The 18,236-nt window shown below is 42.8% G+C and overlaps 1 protein-coding gene across 1 annotated transcript; it reads left to right on the top strand.

Annotated features, from left to right (window-relative positions):
* Positions 1–1,050: 1,050 nt before the first annotated feature.
* Positions 1,051–17,823, top strand: ACAT1 (acetyl-CoA acetyltransferase 1). The gene is made up of 12 exons (XM_054808537.1): positions 1,051–1,160; positions 3,179–3,226; positions 6,352–6,469; positions 7,424–7,519; positions 8,816–8,916; positions 11,413–11,556; positions 13,291–13,441; positions 14,007–14,102; positions 14,789–14,902; positions 15,293–15,357; positions 15,996–16,153; positions 17,445–17,823. The coding sequence occupies exons 1-12, from the start codon at positions 1,107–1,109 to the stop codon at positions 17,563–17,565; spliced, it is 1,266 nt and encodes a 421-aa protein (XP_054664512.1). The 5' UTR covers positions 1,051–1,106; the 3' UTR covers positions 17,566–17,823.
* The last annotated feature ends 413 nt before the right edge of the window (positions 17,824–18,236 follow it).

The following is an 18,236-nucleotide window of genomic DNA, read 5'->3' as shown; positions in this document are numbered from 1 at the left end:
TCTTGGCATTTGTTCCAGTCTGTGGTCCAAAGGGAAAGGAAGGAAAGGTGCAAGTAAATGCTGCTTTACCTGGCTGGTAGACATCAACTCCAGGGAATGCAGTAGGCAGTTGTGAGTTACTGTAACGGATGGTATGCTAACTCCTTCAGGCATGAAAAAAGTGGCTGAAAATGTAAGGAACACTGACCAGAAACAAAGCCAGGACTGCTTGTCCTAGACAGCGTGCAGCAGCACAATTCACAGCGAATGTCACTTTGTCTTTTGAGCCTGTTCTTTTGAGATATAAGGCTCATAACCCAGGAACGACTAGGCTTTTCCTGGCCTGGCTCCGTGCACGTTGGATGGCGTGGAGAGAGGCACTGTCAAACAGGCAGACAGCTATAGACATTTAATACTGGCCTTCATCTAGAAATCCAGACTCGGAGGCGGAGAGCATGAGGGGGGAAGCAAAGTGCAGGGAAGACTGTGGCAGGAAGGTGTGGGCAGCCCGAGATGGCATACTGAGGAGAGGGCTGGGTGAAGGGCTGGGCTGGGCCGCAGCCTCGGCCTTGTTTTCCCTTCCCTGGGGAGGAGAGACAACCCCGGCACCTGGCTCAGGCTCCGCAGGGAGCATCCGCGCCGTCTCCACACCGTTCGTTACTCGTTGTTTTCCTGCTCTGCACGCAAAGCACGGTTGTCCACCGCGCGCCGCCCCTCCTCAGCCCCCTTCCTTCTCCTCGGGGCGGGCTGCGGCGGCACCGCCCCGCCCGGTCCCCAAGCGGCGGCACCGTCGACTAAAGAAATGTGCCTCGGGCCATTTCCCAGAGAGGGCAGAGGTTCCGCTGCGGCGGCAAGCGCTGGCAGGCCCCGGCCGGACACGCGCTGAACACCCGCGCCACGGCGCCGGGGTACCAGGCCGCCCGCCTCAGGGACCGCGGGCACCGCCCTCTCCCGGCTCAGCCCAGCAGTGTCCCTGCGGCCCGCCTTACAGCCCAGCCAATGGCAGAGATGGATTTGGCACCGCCCTCTGCCCTAGGACCAATGAAAGCTGTTGGGGGGCGGACATCGATGTCTATAGGCCGAAGTGGGGGCGGCGGTGAAGGTGACGGGGGGCGGCCGGCGGGAGCATGGCGGCGGCGGTGATGCTGGGCTGGCGGCGCCCGACCGCGGAACTGCTGCGGGTGAGGCGGGCGGCGCGCGGGGCAGCCCCCAGCCCTTCACCTCCCCTTCCCTGTGCAGCCCCGGCCCCGCCGCGGGGCCTGGAGAGACTTGGCCAAGGTCACACCCGCGTCTGCGGCGGGGAAAGCGGCGGCCCCCTCACCTCACCCCTGCCGTGCGGCGGGAGGGAGCCCCCCGGCCCGGGAGGGAGCTGAGCGGAGGGAGCGGGTCCCGGGCCGGCTTCTGCGGTCGGGCCCTCGGCTGAGGGAGCGGGGCCGGTGTCTGCCGCGCCTTGCAGAGCTGGGCAGGCCGCGCCGTCCCGGAGCCGCCTGGTCGGTGAAGGGCGGCTGCCCCCGCCCCCGCAGCCCCACGCTGGGAACCGCGCTATGCCCGGCGGGACCTTTAGCCGCGATCTTGAGAGCGGCTTTTTCGACTGCCTCGTACCCGCCTGTCAGCGCCGGGAGTGCAGCGGGCTGGCCGGGGTCCTGGCCCGGCTCTTCGGCTTGTTCCTTCGGAATTCGCTGCCCTGCAAAGCCCCAGCATCCCTCTGTCACCCGCTTCTGTAGCAGCTGTCAAAGGCTTTCTCTAGCCAGGGCCGGGAGAGGAATCAGGGAAGCCAGTGTACTGCCTTGGCGTGCCTGAGGTGGGTTCACCAGAAAGACAGCTGGGAGGTGAGGCGCTGAGTGCTCCTGCCCAAAAAGCCTCTGTGCGTGGTTGCACTGAGGCACTGCTGGCTTTATTGGTGGGGGTGCCCGGCCCGCCTGGAGCGCCGGGTTCCTGTCTCTGGTATAGGCAGCTGTTCTAGGGAGAAGAGGGCAGCTAAGGCATCTGCACCGTGCTGGGTTGCATCTGTGTTGCCATATGCAAAGCTGAAGGGTGTGTTTCACTAGCTGTAGAAGTGTTTCGGTTTGTTTGTTGGTTTGGTTTTGGTTTTGGTTTTGTTTTGGGGCTGTGGGGTTTTTTGGTTTGTTTTTTTTTTTTTTTTTTTAAATCTGTAATTGCCACAGAGCACGAACACTACTAGCAGATGCCAGTTACAATTAGAAGTCTGGCTTGTCCAGTTTACTACAAAGGTAAACTACAGGTGGTGTCCAGTAAGGGCATGTTACTTTGCTAGGGAGTTTTTTGATACTAACCTATTAAAGCCCTGCAGGGACATAATTCATTTTCAGGGAAAAGTTTAATTTAAAACTTTCTGCTGGCTATTACAACCTGAGCTGGAAATAATAATAATTGTAGACACAATACCAGAAGGCATTCTTTGATTTATGAAATTGATGGTGGTTTTGTGGTGTCATAAAGTAGTTATTTTTAATTAGTATTTATTTAGCTGTCATTCAGTAATGACCAGAAGTTTCCAGTGTGCTGAAATGTTGTCTAAGGAAATGGGGAAGAAAGTGGCTTAAACCACTAATTGAAAGATCATTCTGTTAATATATGAAACAATACCTACAGATATATCTTTGTATATTTATGCTGCTTAATTAGATGAAGCTAGTAGCTAGTGAACTAGCCTGCTCAGGTGATGCCTTTTTCTTGGTTTTGTTTTATTATCATCTTTTGTTGTAGCATTCTGAATTCATTATCCTCATTTTTGTTCATGAAACGCCAATGAAATGAAACTGTAGATGCAAACTGCCACTGTTTAAAAAGCAGTGAAGTTAATGATAGGAATGAATGAACCAAAGTCCGGAGAAGCAGACAGACGGACTAGTAAACTTTTTCAAGATAGCACCACTCACTCCCTGGTTTAGCCATATGTTATACGTGTATATAACAGACTTGGCCAAAATTAATTGGGTTTTGTTTTTAGAGGAGTATCTGTTTATTTTTCAGAAAATATTTTATCACAGATGTTATGGTGAGACTGTGTACTAGACTACATTTTTTTTTAAAAGCCATGTTATGATTTTTAATTTCATATTTTTCCAGTGTTTCTTAGATATTATTTTTTAATATCTTCTATGAAAATGGTACATTAGTGAAGCATCATGGCATTGACTTTCTTCATATGAAATTCTGAGGACTTTCTTATTTTTAGGCTTTGAAGTATACAAGCCGTGGCTATGCATCACAGCGTACTTTAAATGTAAGTATAAAGCACCATCTGACTGCAATAAATCACTGTTTTAAATTTGTTTCTTAATCACTGAAGTTTTTACAAAAGTTATCACAAAAAATTTGTGTTGAAGACAATGTGACTTGTGCCCAAGTCACACTTTACTGCAAAATCTGGAATAAAAGTCAAATTTCTTTTTTTATTTTGCTTTGCTAATTGTTAGGTAGTGTGGGACAAAACTGGTTAGAACTGCGTCAGCTAACTTAAGCTTAACACAACTATCTACCCCTTACTGGAAAATACATCTGATGCCAACTAATACCATTGAGGTTATTTGTATGTTATCCTGCAACTTGCTGTTACAACCTAAAAGATGACGGCAAGTATGTTACTATCACTGAGGTCACTCATCATGAAGGGGTTATAGAAACAGAGAGACCTTCTTAGTTTTAAACAAATATAATTTGCCTTTTTTGTTCAACTTTTTTCTAGTGCTTTCTTTCTTTGCTTGTGTATCTAAATAAAGAAGTCATGGTGAGACCCTGTAAAGCTTTGTGTCTAACTTCTGCTGAAACCAGCGCAGTTGGAGGTATTCACTGCTGCTTCTCAATAGCTGTCTGGGGCAGCCAGGGGTCTGAAATGTGCATCTTTTTCATGCCAAGTCCTCATGCTACTCTACCTGTTAGCAGATAGATGTGTTGATGTAGCACTAAAGCTAAGAGGCAAAATAAGAGTATTTTTAAATACTCTTATCTGTTTTGAGGGGCTGCTGGGTATAAAGCTGAATGCTATACCATATCTTAAACGACTGCTTATGCGTTATGCTGGGACCTGGGCTTTTGAATGTCTCCAAGGATGGAGACTCCACAACCTCTCTGGGCAACCTGTTCCAGTGCTCAGTCACACAGTGAAGAAGTGTTTCCTCATGTTCAGAGGGAACCTCCTGCATGTCAGTTTGTGCCCATTGCCTCTGGTCCTGTCCCTGGGTACCACTGAAAAGAGCCTTGCTCCGTCCTCTTTGCACCCTTCCTTCAGGTATTTGTGTACACGGATGAGGTGGCCCTGAGCCTTCTCTTCTCCAGGCTGAACAGTCCCAGCTCTCTCAGCCTTTCCTTGTATGTCAGACGCTCCAGTCCCTTAATCATCTTCTTGGCCCTTCATTGGACTCTGTACAGTATGTCCATGTCTCTCTTGTACTGAGGAGGCCAGCACTGGATGCCGTACCCCAGGTGTGGCCTCACCAGTGCTGAGTAGAGGGGAAGGATCATGTCCCTTGACCTGCTGGCAATATTTTGCCAAATGCAGCCCAGGATGCCATCAGCCTTCTTTGCTGCAATGGCCTGTTGCTGGCTCAAGTTCAACCTGCTGTCCACCAGGATCCCCAGGTCTTTTTCTTCCAAGCTACTTTCCAGCTGGGTGGCCACCAGCATGTCTCGGTGCCTGGGGTTGTTCCTCTGCAGGTGCAGGACTGTGTTGCTTTATGAACTTCATGAAGTTCCTGTCAGCCTGTTTGTCCAACTTGTCCAGGTTCCTCTGGATGGCAGCATGACCCTCTGGTACATCAGCCACTCCTCCCAGTTTTGTATCACCAGCAAGCTTCCTGAGGGTACACTCTGCCCTGTCATCCAGATCATTAATGAAGATCTTAAATAGGACTGGGCCCAATATTGACCCCTGGGGAACCCCACTAGTTACTGGCCTCTAACCAGACTTCGTGCCACTGATCACCACCCCCTGGGCCTGGCCATTCAGCCAGTTTTCAGTTCACCTCACTGTCTGCTTATCCAGCCCATACTTCATTAGCTTCTGCATGGGGGTCTTATGGGAGACAGTGTTTGTCTAGACTACAATAAAGCTTTCAACAACGTCTGCTGCTCTCCCCTCATCTACCAAACTAGTCATTTCAGTGTAAAAGGTTATCGGGTGGTTTGACCATGGATTCACCAAGGGGAATCCATGCTGATGACTCCTGATGATTTTCTTGTTGTTCATGTTCCTGGAAATGGTTTCCAGGATTAGCCATTTCATCACCTTCACAGGGGTTGAGGTGAGGCTGATTGGCCTGTAGTTCCCTGGGTCCTCCTTCTTGAAGATAGGAGTGATGCTTGCTTTTCCCCAGTCCTCAGGCACCCCTCAAGATAGCCATGACCATTCCAAGATTGAGAGTGACCTTACAAAGACATCAACCAGCTTCCTCAGCACTTGTGGGTGCATCTGAGCAGGGCCCATGTATTTATGTATGTCCAGTTTGCTTAAGTACTCCTTGACCTGATCATCTTCCATCAAAGGTACATCTTCCTTGCTCCAGCCTTCCCTCCTGGTCTTTGGAGCCTAGGATTCCTGAAGGCCGGTTTTACTAGTGAAGACTGAGGTGAAGGCAGCAGTCAGTACCTCAGCCTTTTCCATGTCCTGTGTCACCAGGTCCCCTGCCCTGTTCAGCAGCAGGCCCGCGTTTTTCCTAGACTGCCTTTCACATCCTAGATGCTTATGGAAGCCCTTCTTGTTGCCTTTGACGTCCCTTGCCAGATTCAATTCCAGTTGGGCTTTGTCTTTCATAACCTTACCCCTGCATGCTCGGGCAGTGTCTGCCAGGTTCCCTGTCCCTACTTCCACCTTTTGTATGCTTCCTTTTCATGTATGAGTTTTGGTCATCCACATAGACCTCCTGGCATTTTTGCCTGACTTACTGCTTGTTGGAATGGACTACTCTTGAGCTTGGAGGGGGTAATCCATGAACATTAACAAGCTTTCTTTGACCTCCCTTTGCTCGAGGACCTTTGAGACTCTTCAAGCATCATCCATCCAAGGCTGAGCTCAGTGCATTCCAGCTGTTCTGTCACATAAAGGGCAACCCCACCACCCCCTTGTCCTCTTGGCCTGTCCTTCCTAAAGAGCGTGGCAGCACTCCAGTCATGGGAGCCATCCCACCATGGCTCATGATCTCAAGACTGTAGTCCTGCAGCTGCACACCGATCTCCTTATATTTATTCCCCATGATGCATGCATTAATAAAGATTATTTTAGTGCTCTGAAACACTTGCAGGATAAAAGGGAAGCTGTGACATCAATGAAAGGTGGATGAATTTTAAAAATGCTGGTATATATGTGCATATGTGAGAGAGATTGTGACTTTTACTCCGTGCTTCTCCTCTTAGGAGGTGGTGATAGCAAGTGCCGTCAGGACACCGATTGGATCTTTCCAAGGATCTCTTTCCTCATTGCCAGCCACTAAGCTTGGTTCCATTGCAATTAAGGGAGCAATTGACAGAGCAGGTATATGTAAATATTTTTTCTGTGACAAAGAAAACCTCAAGTGGCTCAGAACAGTATCAGTCTGTGTCTTTTAAATTACTTGGTGAACAGGAGGTCCTGGGTTTTTTGCTCCTGTGGCACTCTTAAGTCTATCCACAAATTATATTTAAGTAAAGTTGACTGTTGGGCTTTGTTTCAGTCTGAATTAAGTTAAGTGCTGCTTCTAGGAGCAGAATGTTACTTAGAAATATCTGTGCTAATCCAAATCTGAACATGCTAATTGTTTTTCTGGGGTGGGGTTTTATGACACACCTCAGCTGATGCAAAGGCTGAAACCAGTGGCCCTTCCTTTCCCTGCCCATTTTTTACACGGGCACTTATGCTTATAGGACACCCTTGTGACTCTATTGATGATTCAAATTAGCAAAAAAATCTTTTTTTTTTTGTGAGAGGATGGTTAATTTTCTACAAATTTGGCTTCTTGAAACAGCATATTACAAGAACTTGAACGTCAGGGCTGTTGCAAGAGATGCAGCAGGAGAGCAGGCCTCTTCTGTCTGTGTGGCAGCTAGCTGTGGCCTTGGCTTACTCCCATTAAACAAACAAACACACAGAACTGTTTCTTTAGGTGTAATTGTGGCAGGTAGGTTTTGTGCATTTAACCATCCATGGAAATGGAGCTTCTCAGGTGACTAGTGAGACTTGGAAATGTTTGCTTTAGTTAGCTGACTGCACCTTGTTCTGCAGGGTAACAAAGGAATTCTTTTCTGTGGGGGTCACCAGTTGACCATGTTCCATGAATATGAGGGCAGAGATCTGGGATGCACCCAACAGGGGCATGCGTGCTGTTAGCACACAGGCTGGACGTGGCATGTTTCTTCAGTCTTTGTCAGAAAACTTCAATGGGAAGGTTTGTAAAAGGGAGTTACATCTTCCCTGCAAAGAATCTTGAATCAAAACAATTTTCTTTTATAGGTATCCCTGCAGAAGAAGTGAAAGAAGCGTATATGGGTAATGTCTTGCAGGCTGGACAAGGACAAGCTCCAGCAAGACAAGCAGTCCTGGGTGCAGGTATTAATTCTCTTGATTCTGGAGTTAAAGGTTTTCTGTCTTTATGTAGACAGTATAGATTATTGAGCTGTGAATGGAAGCAGAGAGGTGCCCAGCCTTTTGTCAAGACAGTCTGTGTATGCTTTTTGTGTTGTACTCATGTAAGTGGGCCTAATTGGGTGTCCTCAGGAATAATTTTCATATGCATAATGGATGTTACTGCCTATGGTGTTTGCAGAACCTGGAGAAGACAATATTGGAGACCAGGCTGCTACTTCCAGAGCACTTTACGCTAATGAAGGATGCTGCTCTTTGAATCTTTCGTGAAACAGACTTTTTTTCTTCAGTGTATTATTACTCTTAAGCCTGATGGGATAAGGGGTCAGTGAGTTTCCTCAAACTGCAGATAAGAGTATGTCGTCATGCTCATCTTCCCGTGGAGTCTGGAGCTGTCACTGGCAGGATTCACTCTGTGATGTTAACTGCGCCGTGAATGTTATTGGGGTGCAGGAATTATTTTCTTCTCCCTTTTGCTGTGGGATGGGATTCTATACCTTAGCATGACTCTAGGAAATTCTATGGGTCAGAGAAGAACTGGATACTTTCTTGGCTCTGTCCCTGTACTTTTTTGAGAGAGAAGGAACTGCTTCCATGTGAGGCAAAGAGATGAATATGGCCCTTTTCTTTCCCCTGGCTAGTTTCCCCACCTTGCTGCTGGTATGGAGGTGATGTGCTGGGAGCAGAGCCGTAATACTGGAGAGCAGGCCTAGGGTAGAGGCAGGTCTTGAACCGAGCTGCACACAGCAGAGCCCAATGCTACTGTAACGAACACTTAGTAACAATAACAACTCAATAATAGCCGTGTGAATGACACTGACACCTACCACTTTTGGTCTTGTTCAGTATTGCATGTGTTTAGAGTCCCTGTACTTCTGGAGTCTGTCTTGTTGCCAGTTGCTAAATCCTGCAGCTTCTTTATGCCTTTTCAGTCCTGAACGCTTCTTAGAGGCAGGGATTAGGGTATCAGGAGGAGGAACAGTTCTGTAGTCGCTTCCCTGATCTTCTGTCTCTCTGATTCTTCGTTTGCTTGCTCCCTTATCACTAGTCGGTTGTTGGAAGGGGAGAAACAACAAGAGTCTCCAAGAAGGATGGTAACTAGGGGTGAGGGAAGATGAGTTGCCCTGGCAGGCTAAACAGTGTGAGCTGGACACCCTGGGCTTAGATAAAAATTGGTCCCGTATGAAATATTGCTGAGACACCAATAAAATGTTAGTCTACCCTTTAAATAATACAGTTCTTTGTGCAACTTGGACTCAGGTCTCCCAATCTGCACTCCAACCACAACTGTCAATAAAGTCTGTGCTTCAGGAATGAAATCGATCATGATGGCAGCACAAAGCCTCATGTGTGGGAGTCAGGTATGTGAATTTTAGTGCTGTTTTATGGAAAAAACACACAACTAATGGTGTAGATCCTGTCCTACTAATGACTGTGCCCTTTGATTTGGGACTGTGTTTTGACTTGGGATAATAAAGCTAATTAGCGAGGTTTTGTTTTGCTTATGCAACCTTAATTTTATAGTCACTTCAGTGTGTTTTGGTTAAAAACAGGAAAAAATGCTAAGTATTATGGTTAGGAAATTGTCAGATATATTTTTAGACTTGAGCCAATAAGGTGGATTTTTTTTTTATTTTTGGTATTTATATCCTCTTCCTACTGCTCTTCCCCCATCCCACCTCCTACTCCACCCCCAAAAAATAATTAAGGGAATTTTCAAGCTTTCTGGTTTGAAAAATGGAATAAATTTTTGATGAAACACATTTAATCTTGACTTTAAGACACTTTAAACACTTAAATGAATTAAATATACATATTAAAGCAGTGTTGTTTCCAAGTGCATTAAAGATGTTTCAGGATTTTTTTTTATTGTTTTAAAGAAGCGGAATCTATTGTTGCTGTATAAGCATTTTCATTGAAGAGAGGTTGATGAAGGGGAATTGCTCATCTCTGTCAACTGTGTTCTAAGATATTCTATATGATGGGGAAAAATAGTATTCACTTAATGGGAGGATGGGAGAATACACCATCTTCAGCAAGCTGTTAAATGCTGTGCAGCAAAGAATATGGGTGAAGTGTGAATGTGAAGACAGACATTTCAATTTTGTTTTTAATTCTATACTCAAAAGCATTTTGGCAACATCTCCCCTTCTCTGAAGTGAAAATATTGTCTGTTCAATATATATTTTTGGTTTACAAAGTGGCTCATAAGTGAGAAATGTACTTTTCTTGCATGTGTTTGTTTAGAACAAAAGTAAAATATTTAAGTTTTGCTGTTCCTTCTGTGAAAATAACAGTATAGCCGAGTTAAGCAACTATTCACTGCTTTGGCCTTGCTCTGCAGAGAATGACACTTCATCCAGTGCCTACTGAAGTCAGTGGAAGTCTTGTCACTGGACTTTGAACCAGGCCCAGCAAGTCTGTGTAAACAGCTACGTTTGGATTTAGTAATTCATGTCCCATGACTTCATGAGTGTGGTTGTGCACTCGGTTGGTCTGACAGGTGCAGATCGTGAGCTCTGAAGAGAACTGGAGTTTTCAGCTGAGCTAATCATACATGCTGTGCTGCCAGTCTCAGCAAAAGCAGAGTCTCCACCAGTTATTAGTCTCTTAGAGCTATAAATTATGGGGATTTCTTGGTATTTCTTTGTTTTTCCTGGCTGTGGACTATGAGGTATCTGTGGTATGAAAGTCAGTGACAGATCCCGGTGGCTGGAGTCAGTGTACATCATCGTATAAACAATTGTATTACCTCTGTCTCCAAGTCTCACTTTATGGAATTGAAATGCCAGGGACTCTTGTTCCTCTGATCTACTGCTGCTTCCATATCTCAACTGTCTTTCTGATTTATTTGCCTTTCCAGTTTGTCTCCAGCCTTCTTTCTTTTTATTACTTCATGTCACTGTTCCTGGATCTAGTTTATAATCTATTCTGAACCAAACCTTATTTCTCTGAATCTTAGTTTAAAGAATCCAAAAAAGCTTTCATCTTTTAGTTATTGCTGTTTTGATGTAAAATCTTTCTGAATTTATATTAACAGCACTACTGAACTCTCAAAGACTCACACTGCTGTGTGCATGTTTTTCTTACATTTATCCATATTTCAAATATGCCATTAAAGACAACTGTGTCTATTCTTTACATCCTGAGATCCTAGGGATTTTGGAGGTATAGCCTGATGACCAGTAGGTATACATATTGTCCTTATAGCTTTGCTATTTGTAGGTTTTCTGTTTGTTTGCTTTGTCTCAGCTTGAAAAGTATACTAATTTATAAATGCTTATAATGATTCAGCTTAATTCAAATTCAGTAATCACTGATTATTAAAACCTCTTTTTTAATGGCCTTTTCAGATGATAAAACTGTATTATAGGTCATCTCTCTCTACATAGTAAGATGAAACAATATTATGTAAAATTGCAGGGACTTGTAAATCTCTGTCTCTTCTTAGTGGTCTCTTAGATTCTGACTGTTGCTTGTTCCATAGGAATACGGAGCTGTGAATGAAGAACAAAAATGAGAAATTTACAGAAAAAGAAACTGTAAAGTAAAATTTATAATTTGATCTCGGAAGCTTTTGAAGTAAAAGTGCAAGAGACTGACATGGCTCTTGCAGCTTTCTCAAACTGCATACAAGACAAAATTCCAGTTGTTCTGTCAGGGTGGATTAACTGTCTTCAGCTGTTGTTCCTGCTGTTTGCTTTTTAAATGCATAAAGATTTTTTTTTCCTCTTTCTCTAAGACTCCTCAGAAATATGAAGTGTCCATGCTTAAGCTTTTGCTAAAATTTGTTCCTACAAGAAGTCATAGAGAGCATGCTGCATTATTAATAATTTCAACTTGTTGCCTTTGAGCAGGATGTAATGGTTGCTGGTGGAATGGAGAGCATGTCTAATGTTCCCTATACAATGAGCAGAGGATCAACGCCTTATGGAGGAGTAAAGCTGGAAGACCTGATAGTAAAAGATGGGCTGACAGATGCTTACAACCATATCCATATGGTAAATATTCCTGCACAGTACTGAAGTATCAAGCATAGACCTGATGCAGCCTTGAAGAGCTTGCTTGTAATTATTGTTAAACTGCTTCATCTGGCAAACCTAGAAATAAGGAATAACATTAATGGAGGAGGAAAAAGCCTTCCATTTCCAGGCTTCCTGTAGTAACTGCAACAGAGGGGCTAGACAGAAGAGCAAAAGAGAATAGCAAATTGAGTGTTTATATATAATATTTATCTGTCTCTGAAGTCTGAATAGCCTAGAGCAGGGATTTAAACTGATCGATTGCTGTGGCTCTGTCTGTGGGAGCAGTTCAAGTTACTTCATGTCTTTGGGGTACTTCCTCCATACGGTTCAGCAGGCTCTCGTGTTTATTTTCCCTCCCCCAATGTCCATATCTCATAACTTACGTTGGAAGGTTTGAGTCAGCTGGTATGCTTACTCATCAACAGGGTAACTTAAATTGGACAAACAACTGCAAACGTAGGATGGGTTTGGAAAACAACTGATATGAAGATAGCGAAGAACAAACTTCAGGGAATAACAGTTTGAAAAGAGAATTACTACTTTGAGTTTACAGATATTTCTGACCTTTGCTTATGGTAGTTCACGACTGTGGGACATTATTGATGGATCGGTGTTCTTGCTGCTGTACAGGAAAACATGTCATGAAGAATATTCTGCTGTGATCCATATATTTGATACAGACCTTGCTGCTTCTGTGTGTCATTTTTCTTTTTTTGGCAGTATAGCGCACTCTGGGAGTTGGTTATAATACACAACGTTGTAATAGACTGGGACAATATTTCAGAATCTTTTGGCTTTATTATAGCAGCTGTAGGTTGCTTGGAAAGCCTTACCAGTCTGTGTGAGAATATAAGGAAGCCCACCTGGTGGCTTCAGGAATTTGCTCATGCCTATGTTTGGGCAATAGACTAAATTCTGGTGCTATGAAGACTTTAGATTCTTTAACTGCATGGAAGTGAACTTGCTTGTTTGAAGAACCAGAGGAACACAGTACTAAAGGGTTTTGTGTTGATACACTGAGTTTTCTACAGAAAATAAGAGGTGGAACAAAACCTGTTCTAAGACCAAATCTTTCAGGTTGACTAAATGAATATCCTTTTTTTTTAAATTTTGTCACCAGGTATTTAGACAGTGTTCAGAATTAATTATGATTGTATAATTATGATTCTGATTGACCTATATATAAAATGATTTGATTGTTTCATTCTACTTATTTCATTCCAGTTATTAGACAAAAGCTATACATACTTTTATTTGTACAGTTTTTAGAGTATCGGATGCCAAAGGCTAAGCAAGCCCTGTGTGTTGACCTGTTCTTGTAACCTTTGGAATAGGCAAGCTAATACTGGGATGAAAACACTAGTAAGATGATGTGAGCGTACTGTTCTGGGGCTGAACAAGGATCTTCAGTCTCTGAAGACGTCAGTCCTAAGCACTTTAAAACTTACTTTTGCATGCAGTATTCTAACTTAAAGCCTTGTAAGGAAAGTTCCTTTGTCGCTTTAATAATCTGGATCCAGAAGACATTTGGTAAATCTGAAGTCCGTATTCTGAACACAGAAGGCACTGTTTGATCATGACTGTAAATTAGAAATGGACACCAGATACGTCACATTCAATTCTGGAAATCTGCTGGTTGAGTTTTTTCAGTTACATTTCCACTTCACATCTCCAGAAATACCAAACCTAACGTGCCTGGTTTTCTCCAAGGGCAACTGTGCTGAGAATACTGCAAAGAAGTTTACTATTTCACGAGAGGAGCAAGACACTTACGCCATAGGCTCTTACACCAAGAGCAAAACAGCCTGGGATTCGGGAATATTGAAAAATGAAATAGTTCCTGTCACTATTTCAAAAAAAGGTATTATGAAAAGATGTGATAAAATGAGTTGTGTTTCTCATTGGAAGCTGTAACATTGTGTGTTACAGTGCAAATTGTGTTGTTAAAACATGCAGATCTCAGGAACGCTAATTTTAGATTAGCTAGGAATTTTCTGTTGTGCAGACTTTGTGGTGAACAGTGACCTGTGATCTGGTTTTGGTTTTTAATTTTTCTTTAACGTTACATACCATATCTTCTTCCTTTCTTATGTAAGTGGAAGACTAGCTGTTGAATTTAGCTAGTGTGGCTTGAGGACATCTCTGTGTTAATTTCCCTGTTAATTACCTTAAAGATACGTTCTCTGTCCCTTTCATTCAGCCACCAGGAAGTGTAAATGTATATGCTGTCATATATTGGATTAAGGAATTTTTTTTTTTTTTCAGTTTTTGTAAGCACATTTCTTGACATGCATTTTACACGTGTTTACTTTTTTTTTTTAATTAAATGCTGCCTTATTTAAGCAACTTATTTCAGTAAAGTACTGTGTTAGAATGTCTTGAGAATGGACTGCTCTATAAAGTACTAAACCAAATCTGAATTTCAGGAAAGCCAGATACAGAAGTGAAAGAAGATGAAGAATACAAACGTGTTGATTTTAGTAAAGTTCCAAAACTGAAAGCTGTTTTCCAAAAAGAAAATGGTAAATATTGTTAAATGAACTGCTTAATTTTCTACCAAGTGGAAGGAAACTTTGTTATAGTAAAGAGTACTTTTCACAGGAGCTTGGATGCCCGAGAGTAGTCCATTAACTTTTAAATGTCTGCTAAGATAAAGACACGTGCTTTGCAACAGCATGAACTGGTGTGGATTAAAGGATGGTCCAAGAACTTTAAACCAGTAAAAACCTCTGTTTTGGACATTTGCTTTAAAAAGATTAAAACAGATTGGTTTCAATTTAGCTGTTGCCTTCATCTCCACCAAGTATAAGCTCTGGTTCCAGTGGGAGCCAAAGTAGCTTTATGTAGCTGCCTGTTACTTCCCTCAACTTGTAACTGATAAATCTTTCTGGCTAAGTCAAAGTGGCCGCTCATTCACAGCCCTTTTTGAGCTGGAATCCTGCGTTAATACCAGCAATGCAGCTGACATGGAAGGCATGAGCTAAACTGCCCCTTGGATAAAGACACAAATAGATGCGGTTGTACTTGTTTAATCAAACTGATTTTAAAAAACCCAACTCATTTCTAGTTAACTCAGTGCAACAGATATCACCATATTGTTGAGCCCTTATGTTCAAGGGCCTAAGGTAAAAAAAAATACATCATTAACAGGATATACGTGAGCTGTATCGCGCTTTCCCAGGTTTAAACAATGCTTTACCTTTTCTAGGAACAGTTACAGCTGCCAATGCCAGTACTCTGAATGATGGAGCAGCTGCTTTGGTGCTGATGACTGTGGAGGCAGCCAAGAGGCTGAACGTCAAACCGTTGGCACGGATAGTAGGTAAGGTTTTTCTTCTCTTATCTGTGAGTACAGTCCTGGAAAATACTCCCATAGAATGCTCTCAGGCTGGGAGTCCCATTTGGCTGGTTATCTGGCATTCACAGGACAGAAAAGGTGAGCCCTGAGGTGTTATGACTGCACCCTAACAATACAGTCCTTCAGATTTCAAGTGTTGTACCATCATAAACAGAATTTTCTATATGGAATAACGTTAAAAATCTGAAAATGTTATTATGTGGCTCACTTAAGGCACTGAACTTCAGATGTGTCTATTTCACGGACCGTCATATTCAGGATTTTTCTATCTTGGCTGAGTTTGCTGCTTGCACAAATAAAAATGATGTATGGTAAAAAAAAATGGTCTTTCAACAGCTTTTGCGATTTTTGCAGCTTTTGCAGATGCGGCTGTTGATCCTATTGACTTCCCAATTGCACCTGCATATGCTGTTCCCAAGGTAGGAATAAAACTGAGTGTTTTGTGAAAAACAACAGACTTCCCTGGCACTGGATCACTGGTTCATCCCTCCATGGATCTTCCTGTAATTAGGATTCAAATTACAATTACTTCATAAATACGAAGAACCCGTGTTTTTCAGAGGGTTAAGGCTAGAATGCAGATTTTCAAAGTAACAAACTTCTCAGACCTATTTTGAAAGAGAGTATTGTTTTATGCTGCTTTCACTAACGTTGGGATCGTTTACACTTTTGAAGCTTTGCAACTAGTATGGCTAAAAGGCAAAATAAATATGGTGATACAAGAATAGACCAGTTCAGAAAGGAACTGGAGACAAGTGTATGGCATGAGGCAATGCCGTGTCAGTTCAAATGTACTTACTGCAGTGGCGGTCTTAGTGTTGGTGGGATGAAAACGTACTCTTGGCAGAGGATGCTCTCCATTTCTTCTGTGAAAACTCAAGTTTGTGCTTCAGTACCTCCATCTTAGTTTTTCCCATCTGACAAAGAGGTTCCAAAATGTGAACTTGAATCAGACTATGGACAGCCTGAGTCACCAACTTCATAATAGACCTAATTATTTCTATAATTAGCTTTCTCATTTTTTCATAGTAGTAATTATTTTTATTATTATTTCTAGATTCTGAGTGAGACAGGCCTGAAGAAAGAAGATATCGCAATGTGGGAAATCAACGAAGCGTTCAGTGTTGTGGTGCTGGCCAATATTAAAATGCTGGGTATTGATCCACAAAAAGTAAATGTTAACGGAGGGGCCGTCTCTCTCGGACATCCAATTGGGTAAGGAAAATACGCACTGGGTTTTGTTCTGCACATAGGCATCGTTTTCTAGACACACTGCTAACACATTTGCCTTTATTCTCAAATTTAATGCACGTAGGAAGGGTAATAGAAATTTACTACCGAGTACATAGTGACTTAATTCAGGTGTTAAATTTCAGGGTACCTTGAAAAGAACACGGTCCCATTTTTCTCTTCATAGTTAGTTACCACCTACTTTTATAAAGAGCTTGCTTGTTACCATACCTATGAGGATTTATGAAGTATTAAAACCAAATCATTATTAATGTGACAGAATAAACAATGATAATTAACCAAGTAGTTAAGCTAATAAAGTTCACAGGTAAACTTATGAAAAGAGCGCAGGATGTTGTACAGGGACTTCTTAACAGCAGCAAAGTGAAGTTCCAGGTCTTGTCGAAGCATTTCTGGCAGTGAATCCAAAAGTTTCCGAGCACCTAACGCACCAGATGGGGATACTCTGGGGGATGGATGGTGGTGGGTCTGGTTTGAAGCTCTGTCATCTCATCTGGTCAGAGGAGTGAACCACCGGCTGTGTTCCCCAACACCCGTAACTTACTCCTGACTTCAGTATACCCCATTAATCCTCCCTGAGCGTGATCCTACTGCAGGTCCATGACGAAAAACCCATTTCAAAACCTCCAAGTAAATATAGATGGGAAGTAACCATGCTGTACATCAGGAACAAGTACTTCATGGTTCATAAAAAGCTCTGTTCAAGGCATAATCCCGCAAGACATGCTGACATCTCCTTTGCAGTATCACCTGCTTCTAATGAGGGAATTTTTTTTTGTCTTAAAAGCTAATTTCAACAGTCTAATGACAGAATTTCAATGTCTGATTTTGCACAAGGTGGCTCAAAGTAGTATACTGCAGTATATCAAGTTGTAAGCAAACAAGAAACTGAAATTAATCATTACTACCAATTTGGTTTTTGTGGTAGATTTGTTACCTTCTGTGAAAGAGCTTTGCTACATGTAGATACTTCATAATCTGCAGCCTTAGAGGGGATTTCCTTTTCCAGAAGAAACTGTAGATAAACATGGCGGTTTTGTTTGCATATGTCTGTCTAAGAATCTTTCTGTTTAAGTCCTGTAGCTAGAAAAAAATAAGCTGGATTGCATCTAAATGTAGATGAAAGGGTTGCTTTGGTCTTTTTCTTGGTAGGTTTTTTCCCCCTCCAGTGAATCAGTCCTGTATTCTGCCAACTATCCTGCGTGGCTCAAATTAAGAATTTCCTTTAAACTATATAATTTTTTCTTTTATTTAGAATGTCTGGAGCAAGAATTGTTGTTCACATGGCCCATGCATTGAAACAAGGACAGTATGGTCTTGCAGGAATTTGCAATGGAGGAGGAGGTGCTTCTGCAATATTGATAGAGAAGCTGTAGGCCCAAGTAACATGGGAAACAAAGCCTTAAACCCTCGCTGATCAGAATGACGAGTGGTTCCTGTTACAGCTTATTTATCAAGAAGTGGATGGAATCCTTAACTGGTCTTCTAAAATTTCTTAAACCATCATTGATTATTGATACAGATGGCTGGGCTTTTATTACCTTGACTCAGTGCAAGTTTTTATACAGTACAAATAAAAAAAAGTCAAGTTACGATAATGTCTTGTGACCTGGCAATAAAGAATGTTTGTTAAATGTGGGTCCTCTGTCACTGTGTGTCACATGGTTTCTCAAGTGCCACCGAAAATGAATTCTCTTAGTAACTAACTCACATAGTGTTGCTACTACCAGCAGCTACTTTCTTATAGTTTTCTTGCTTAATTTTTATGGAAAAAATAACTTTACTCAAAGGTAGGGTTTCTACTGTTGTGTACCTTGAAGGAGTGCTGCTGTAGTACTTGCTTACCCTGGCGTGGGGTGTAGTACCAAAGCAAACTAGAAGAGGTGGTGTTGTAACTAACTTACACATGCAAGTACTAATATGGCCTTAAAATGCTCTTGCTCCTCTTTTATTCCTTTAAACCTCTGTGATGTACAGTTTTATCAATGTGCTTTTAAGTAGAGACAGATTCAGGACTGAGAGCGTACAATTATTGTGTACAATTCTT

This window comes from Grus americana, chromosome 1 (genome assembly GCF_028858705.1).
Source record: "Grus americana isolate bGruAme1 chromosome 1, bGruAme1.mat, whole genome shotgun sequence".
Classification (NCBI taxonomy): Eukaryota; Metazoa; Chordata; class Aves; order Gruiformes; family Gruidae; genus Grus; species Grus americana.
Note: the sequence above shows the minus strand (reverse complement) of the source record. Positions and strands in the feature narration are given on the sequence as shown.